This window comes from Syzygium oleosum, unplaced genomic scaffold, assembly GCF_021117445.2.
Source record: "Syzygium oleosum isolate NSW1041296 unplaced genomic scaffold, Sole_v2.1 Sole_v2.15, whole genome shotgun sequence".
In the NCBI taxonomy this organism is placed as follows: domain Eukaryota; kingdom Viridiplantae; phylum Streptophyta; class Magnoliopsida; order Myrtales; family Myrtaceae; genus Syzygium; species Syzygium oleosum.
The window spans coordinates 6,846,491-6,855,130 of record NW_026607499.1 but is presented as its reverse complement, the minus strand read 5'-3'; the positions used below and the strand labels follow the sequence as shown (position 1 = coordinate 6,855,130).

Sequence of the window (8,640 nt, the reverse complement as noted above, 5' to 3'; positions counted from 1 at the left end):
AATTCCTTATTTTTTCGTGTTTTTTTTTTCCTCTTCTTGCTTACGTTATTGTCATTTTTTTTCCTTGGGATCGAAAGTGGGACTAGAATATCCCGATGCGCCACCTGTACGACCGAGTCACAAAGTCCAGCTGGAAAAAAGTGCACTACGGGTCCCACTCGAGTTTTCCAGTCACGCGTTGTGTTAAATATGTCTTGAATTTTATTTACTTGGTCCGGTTCATCACCCGACCCGACATATTTTTTGTGTGACCCAAAAGTGGAGAAAAAAATTGAGATTTAGTTCGTGATGGGGAGGATTGGGCCGATAGGCCCAATCTGGAGCAAACGAACAAATGTCTCGGTGGGTTCGGGGGCTACTCCCCCAAGGAAATTTTTTGGGGAGCCCTATTTATACTGCGGTTAGGTTTTTTCATTGATTAAGAGAGATTTTTGTTTTGGGAGAGATTTGTGAGCCGTGAGGTTTTGTTAAGTCGTTTTTTCGACTTCTGAAAACTGTAATCTTTTTTATTATAGTGGAATCTTGTTTTGCCTCGCCTGTGGACGTAGATCACCTTGTGATCGAACCACGTAAATCCTTGTGTTCGGTATTTGTTTTTCAGCGTTTGTTTCGAACACGTTGGTTCGGCCAATGGGAAGTTGAAACGTGGAGACCAAAAACTCGGATAATGATTATCTTAACACATCTTATCAATTTGAGATTGGTTTTCAGACCCCCCAAAAAAACATTTGAGATGGGTTTTTTTTTTTGTCAAAAATTCTCCAATTTTCGATAAGGTTTTCTTTTGCCAGACAAATTATAAACATTTTCCTCCTATTGCCTCAAGATGGAGAAGCAAAACATATGATATATCAGAATTTATTTGTAATGATAACTTACGAGAATATGACAGCCTCACATCGAATATATAAATTCAGTACGTTTATTGAAATGTCAAGTCATCACTCGTCATTATACGTCAATCTTGTAGACCAATATCAACATGATTTCCGCATTTTCTCGCTCTTGTTGTAATGCCAGCGGATATTCACTGGTGGCACTACCGAACATCGCCCTCTAATGGAAAAATCAAATTCAGTGAGGATTTGGTTCATCTCACACATACGCATCATGGAAATCCTGTCTTTCTATGTTCTATAGACTTGCACGTGACTATCGAAAGTGAATATATTCTACATAACGTGACCATTCTGCCAAAAAGTTTTCTTTTGATTCAAAATAATCAATACGTAGAATCTAAACAAGTGATTGCTTAAATTCGTGCGGTCACATACACTTTCAATTTGAAAGGGAGGGCTCGAAAAAGCATTCATTCTGAATCAGAGGGAGAAATGCACCGGAGTGCCCACGTATACCGCGCACCTGAACTTAAGGACGATATTTTTTAAAGGAACGAAAGCGACGTTGCGAGCATTTAGCTATTACACGTGGTCGTTTTGTGCGTTTCGAGACGATCAATTCATAAGCAAATTGAAACTATCTAATTGGCCATTTTACCATTTCTCGAATGTCAACAAGAATCTCCCCGGTGCCGGACAAAAATTCGAACGGACGAGCCACCACACATACGTGCGAAAATCCATCTGACCGCGAGAAAAATGCACCCACGTACGACCTCGTTTTAATGTCCGCGAAAATAAAATGAACAAAGCATCTTAATTTTTCATGCGTGCTTCCGTCACGTGCGCGGCACGTTCCCAACACGAACAAAATCTGAAAAGAGAGAGAGAGAGAGAGAGAGAGAGGGGCGAACACTACACGTAGCAAAAACTCGTCCGTCACCCACCGTTACCTTGACGGCGGCGGAGATTTCGTCGTCGCTAATGACTTATTGACACGGACTGGAGATTACAACTGGACGCGAGAAGAAACAAAGAGCAAAACGGGAACGTCGCCGGTACAAAACTGTCGCCGGCCGGTGACCGGCACGACCTAGACTACACCACGGAACTCGATCTAGAAAGCACAAGGGGGAAAAAGGGGAAAATTCACATTGCTAACTGAGGGTCGGAGCCGAACAGGTCCCCGATGTCTTGGAAGTGATCGTCGTCGGCGCTCCAGCGGGAGGACCCGAACCCGGGCCAGAATCCGAACCCGAAGTCGTCGCCCGGGTTCATGAAGGGGTTGCTGCTGAAGTCGCCCGCTTCGTCCTTGAACATGCTGTCGCCGAAGCTCGCGTACTCGTCGAACAGACTCGGGGCCGAGCTCCGGAAGTCAAAGAAATCGTCCGGGAACAAGCTCTCGAAGCTCGTCGTGGAGTGCTCCGACAGGTTCTCCGCCGACGCGCACGACTCGTCGCCGCGCGCCTCCTCTTTCGCGGCGTCGCCGGCGCTCCCCTGCGAGTCTTCGGCGTCGTCGGGGAGGCACCGGAGGACCGACGTCGGCGAGCGGGCCTCGCCGGAGCCCTTCGCCGGCGGCGTCGGGGGGGACATCGCGGCCAACTGCAACGGCGGAGGGGTGGCGAAGTTGGTGAGCGCGTCGGGCCCGCGCAGCTGGATCGCGGCGTGGTCGTAGACCAACGCGGCCTCCTCCGCCGTGTCGTAGGTGCCCAGCCAGAGCCGCACGCGTCGCAGCGGGTCCCTTATCTCGGCCGCCCATTTCCCCCAGGGCCTCTGCCTCACGCCCCGGAACTTCCTCCCCGTCCCCGGCGGCTTCATCTCGCGGCGGCCCACCTGTAGCGCCGGCTTCCCCGTTGACTTCCTGCACAACTTGCCCCTCGCTGACCGGCTCTTGACGACCTCGCGGCCCTCTCTCGAGCACGACGGGTCGATGGCAATCTCGTGGACGAATCTTTTCACTCTCCGGCGACGACATTCGAACGGGTCGTCCTCTTCGTCGCTGGAAGAGTCGGTGGCGTCCCCATCCGTGTACGATATCCGGACGACTCTGGGTCGGGTACTGGGGTCGCCGGCAGGCTCGGGTCTCAGGAGCCTCGCGCGGGCTCGGTGCTCGGTGAGCTTGATAGGAGGCACGAAACACGTCGTTGCTTCCATGGTTCTCTCTTTTTCTTCTCTGTTCAAAATTGCAGGAGCTTCTCGGTCAGACTTATTGTTAACATCGAAAGCGAAGCGAGGGAGAGAAAGGGGGGGTTGGTGATATAGAGGGAGGGGAGTGCGAAAAAAAAGGAGAGATTCCTCTGAGACTCGGACACGAGGAGGAGGAGAATAAAGAGAAAAAGGTCGGAGTGAACCACGTTAAAGAGAAGCTTCAAACGCAGAGATATCTAATCGACCAAACACCCAAAAAAAAAAGGCACCAGGAAAAATCTGGTGTGATAAAGGTTGGTGGTTCAAAGGGTGCGACTGTTAGCGAATGTCAAGTAAAGCGAGAAGTGCAAAAAGCAGAGAGGCGCAAAAAAACAAAAGAAGCAAAGCGTGCGTGCGCGCGCGAGCGAGCGAGAGAGAGAAGCGGAGGGAGTGAACAAGGTACGGAAGGCGAAACCACTGAAGCAGTAGTGTGCAAAGAAGATGGGACGACCCAGAAGCAGAGGGAGTGACCGAAGGAAAGAGGGGAGGGGGGAAGGGAAAAAAGCAGGGGATTTTCCTGGAAAGTTGAGGAGGGAAAAAGAAGAGGGTGGCTTTTGCCGGAAAAGGGAAGGCGGGGGGGGAATAAATATGAGGGAATCGAGCCACGCCCCCCAGCTAGGGCCGAGCAAAAGGGGGGGCCGAGCAAAAATCTGCTGAGGCTACCAAAGGACTTTGCTACTTCGGGCCAATTCCTATCTCGCCGTGGAGACGGGTTTGCTTTTTCCTCTCTGTTTTTCTCTGGGATTTTCTCTTGCTGATCTTTTTGACTGGGGATTTTCTCGGAAAGTGGAGGAAGAAGCAAAGAAACGAAACCCGTTGCAGAGAGAGAGATGGAGAGAGAGCGCTCTTGAGGTGTGGATTTGCGGAGAGATATAGAGAGGTCGCGCGAGCGGAAGCACGGTTGCTGGTGGAGACTCCGCCTGTTCTATAGGATTCTGAAACGGCTGAACCACCCCGGATTCAAGCTGCATTTCCTAATTCGTTTTTCGAATAATTTCTTCTTCTTCTTTTTTTAATTTCCTTCTTTGAGATTGCCATCTTAACCCCCCAAAAATCAATTGATTTTTAGTAAGGTGAATCGAGATTTTTCGCTTCTAAATTTGCAGCATATAGCCAACTAAACTATAAAAAACGCCTATCAAACCGTAAGAGTTCTTATCTTACAATATATCATGCATTTTACGGGACCATTTCCAAGAGCGCGCAACGCCCGATTTGGATCAATTGATCGAGATTTTCATTCGTTTTCGCCGTGACAGGAAAGGCTCTATGTAAGCCGGATTTTAAAAAACACGAGCTGCTGATGGGTCTCCGATTTATATTTTCTTGATACGCGATTCTTGCAAGTATATAATCTCAACGTGACTATATGTCTTAAGAGTGTAAGGTGAGCCTAATGTAGCTCCTGCCTACATGAAAATAAAAGTGAGTGAGAGAGAGAGAGAGAGGGGGAGGGGGGGCTTGTTGAAGGGTATCCTAGCGCGTGCCTACATGGCAACAAGCCTGGTTTTCCCAAATTTTTTTTTTTTTTTTTTTTGGTAAGGTAAGAAGTGGTTTTCCCAAATTTTTCAAATGCACCAATCTACTAAATAATAATTGCTTATATGACAGTACTTAATTTATTGTGAAAATAACAGCTTATTTTGACTCACAAAAATATATATAATAAATAATTAAGAATTATCGTGGGTCCACTTCCTCCGACATTTCCCTTAATTAGTGTAATTCCGGCGAGCGTCCGGGGACAGAAATGAGATTCCAGCGAGGCCACAGGAGAGGGAGGGGAGGAGGGGAAGGGGAAGGGGGAGGAGGAGTTGAGAGATATTTACGAGGCGCCGCATAATTCGGTCACGAGAGACGCCGACACGTGTCGAGGTGGGCCCGGCCCGAGGCCCTGATCCGATGGGGGTGAGATTTAACCGGGTGCTGACTCGGGACCCGGTTTTTCTTTTCCTTTTTCTCCCTTTTTTTTTTGGCCCTTTTTTCTCCCTTGTTTTTTTTTCCTTCCTTTTCGCCCCTTGGAAGGAGCGACGCAGGTCACGTGACCCGGGGACAACTGCCTCCACCGCCCCGCCTCCCCCCCCTTTTTCGTCGTTTGACTAAATAATGCAAAAAAAAAAAAAAGCGAAATTAAGAACCCAACCCCCAGCACAAAAAGCCCACTTAATCAGTAATCACTGCTTAATCTAATCCCCGATTTTTTAAAAATTTAATCCACCGTTACGGGAAAGGGGGGGTGTTTAAACCTCCGTACGGGAGGGTGTTTCTGGTCATTTCCGTCGCGAGACCGTTAGCGACACCGTGCGTGTGTGTGGCAGGCAACCTTGAACTTCGCGCCTTTTTCTCATTAATGATGTTTCTCTCTCTACGGTCGCCAGTCCCTCGCCAGCATGCCCTGCCGTTGCTTTTCTCTACTTTCCGTATATATTTATTTTCTTTTTCCCCGCTCCATTTAGCCGAAATTATCGAGTAAAAAATTTATTGGGTTCCGTTATTTCTTTCTGGCTGTGTTTTACTGGACCGCGATTCGCGACCCGGAGTAAAGAATTTGTGACTTTTTCGTCATTTTTCCTGAGATTTTCCGCCAAGATTATTACCTCATATCTGTCCAGATCAATTTCTCTGGCTAAATTCCATCGCGCGTGGAGAAACGGTCTTGTTCATAATGGCTAACTTTACGTGACTCGAACCCATAAAAAGAAACAATTAATCTGTGCCACCCGTATGGCACATTTTGTGCTCTGGCAATTGACAAGTGAGTCTGCGGTGGGCAGGAGAGCGAGTTGCTTTTGGGGGCATCTGATGAAGAGAACGAGTGTTCAACAGTTGTGTTTTAACTGACGGACACTAAAGAGAGAGTGAGAGTGAATGGGACTAGGCTTGTACGCCGAGTCCTGTCATGTGATCGTGTGGTTGCTGTGGTCCCGAACGGTTCGTGTTGGGAGTCACGTTCCGAACGATTAGATGACCCCGATTATTTGGTCCTAACTATTAGAATAATTAAATATTAAATCACGCATTCATTTAACAGTTTAAGCTTTTAGAATAGTTGGCAGTAGTACCACCAAAATCTCACACTAACTAAAATGGGTGTGTTCTTAAATTTATGCACGGTGATGAATTTTTTGTTGTAAAAGTCACGTGGGATTGTTTTCGAGCCGGCTCTTAAAAGAATAAATGCAAAGTCTTCCTTATGGATTGCTTAATCTGGTCACGTGTGGAAATTGATCTCGCAAAAATGGGTTTCCTCTTCACAAAACCACATATTATTTAACGCTCTTTTTATGAGTTCCAAAAGAAGAAGAAGAAAGAAACAGCCCGGAGGCCTAAGAATTTGGATCCGCCTGACCAACCCAACCCGAATTTCCTTCGTACTCCTCGGTGCTCGATGCATTTTTTTTTTCATCGAATAATTATGACTTGAGAAATATCATGTAAATTTCCACGTTACTCCATGAGGTCGAGCATTTCATATGTTTTTTTAAATTTTTAATATCGACCCTTAATTTTCCATGGCAACAATAAAGAATGGCCAAATCTCATACTTGCTATTTAGTTGATTCGTGTTAATTGTAGAAGAATTGAGATTATTCAAATCAAGATAATGATTTAAAACGGGAGTCTCTATTGGGGTATTGCAAATGCAGTGAATTTTCGAAATCGGGTCATGTCCTTTTTTCGCAACTTGCAAAAATATCCGCGCCCTCTCTTTTTTTTTTTCTCCCCCGCATTATTTTTTCATAGTATTGCAGTAATTTTTTTTTATCCTTCATTTTTTAATTTATTATTCTGGGCGGGAAATGGCGACCGAACACGAGATATTGCCTCAAAAGAACTGTCCGAAAATTCCATCCCAAAGGGCCAAGAATCCCACCACGTGGGCCCCACACATGCGTGGTCCCACGCATTCCTCGTACACCGCGTCGAACAAAAAAGCCGTCTCCTTTGTTTTTTTTTTTCTTTTTTCTTTTCGAAATTCCGTTTTATTTAGTTAATAATGAGTTGCGACTAATCCGAATTTTGAGAATATTTGCTGAACGGTAACGAGTGTCGTTACATTTTATTTACGCTGAAAATGGAAAAAAAAAATATGTGAACTTCTTTTTGAATCTTTTATTAATTTTTCCAGATGTGGTGGAGTTTTGATTTAATTCATTCTTGACTTCTGATAACTTCTAAATTAATAAATCTCGAATAGGCACCCAATTAAGTTGGAAATTCGAAGAAAAAAGCATGACGCTTCTGTCAATCATTTAAGCCGGTTTGTACTTAAACTAGGGACGGACTATTTGGCGACTTCTAGGGCCAAGGCAACTTGTATACATGTCATTTGTTCGTGAGTCATAATTTAATGGTATGTGTTTATGTGTCCCTTGGGTTGTTCTTTTCTATGGATTAAACAACTTGTACATTTTCATGGGTACCAGTCAATTTATGAGTAATGGCTACGAAAATGACAAACCTAAGGTGCTAGTGTCCCCTTCGGATGAAGATACGGATTATTGCAGATCAGATGAAATCACTTGGCAACATTAGTTTAGGTAAGTTCTAGCTAGGATCGGATGATCTATCCATGGTAATGTCTGTTGATACAAGTGAGGATTCCAACAACGCAAAAGGCAAACTTGGGAGGATAGGAGTTCTTCTAAATTTAGAAAGGTAAGTTCGCATTATAAATTTATCCCCTTTAAATAGTTGAGACATCAACTTGACTGAACGGCCTAGATTGAGCCATATCACCTCATTGACCTAACTTAAAAAGGCCTCGACGTCTTTGGAATCAGATTACCGACCATTAAACCCTAGCTCTCTCTCTCTCTCTCTCTCTCTCTCTCTCTCTCTCTCTCTCTCTCTCTCTCTCTCTCTCTCATGCAAACCAGCATAGGATATTTGGTGGTCGACTAGTTTGAGCAAGGGTGACCATCGTGCAAATCGGCCACAACTCGTGGGTCTCTCAATTTAGGGGCGTGGTCGAGTGAACATAGTTCAATACTCGAGCTCGAGATGCTCATCTCACACTCAATTGACTTTGACTTTTCAAGCTCAATTAAATTCACCTTGACTAGATTATTTAATAAATGAGAAAATTGTCCAAAGAGTCTTAAACCTATTGTATGACCGGTAATTTGATCACAATTTTTTCAATTTATTCAATGTAGTCTGACAATTTTCCATTGTCATCATTTCGACCAATTTAGGCTAGAATAACTAATGCAACGATCTAGTCAACGCCGCCCATCTTATGTGGCGCGGTCGACAATGTAACGTGTTAGATAGAGCTCCAAACAACATCATTTTGTGAATTTTTTTCTTTTTTTTTCTTTCATCTTCTCTGAATTATGACTGGCAGGGTTGTCAAGGCATCAATGATAGCCGGCGACCCTTGCCCAGATCTAGGTGAGGCAAACTCGTGAGGTACATGCGTGTACATGTCGACACGTGCATAGAGAGAGAGAGAGAGAGAGAGAGAGAGAGAGAGAGAGAGAGAGAAGAGAGCAATGTGGATAGAGGCTGAGAGAAGGGGAGAAAGTATTGGGTAGGGCTATCTTGCCCCGTAGCGTGCGTCTCTTCACTCATTGCTCGCCATGTGTTCAAGTGAGGCCTAATTTTCAGA

General features: G+C 45.4%; 1 protein-coding gene across 1 annotated transcript; it reads right to left on the bottom strand.

The window, feature by feature from the left end:
• Positions 1-1,761: 1,761 nt before the first annotated feature.
• LOC115675393 (ethylene-responsive transcription factor CRF1-like) lies at positions 1,762-3,488 on the bottom strand. The gene has a single exon (XM_030598019.2). It carries the CDS (start codon positions 2,991-2,993, stop codon positions 1,989-1,991), a length of 1,005 nt encoding a protein of 334 aa, XP_030453879.2. The 5' UTR covers positions 2,994-3,488; the 3' UTR covers positions 1,762-1,988.
• Between the last annotated feature and the right edge of the window lie 5,152 nt (positions 3,489-8,640).

Excerpts from the sequence above, each read along its gene's own strand:
- LOC115675393 (XM_030598019.2), bottom strand. The coding sequence starts at position 2,993 with ATGGAAGCAACGACGTGTTTCGTGCCTCCTATCAAGCTCACCGAGCAC.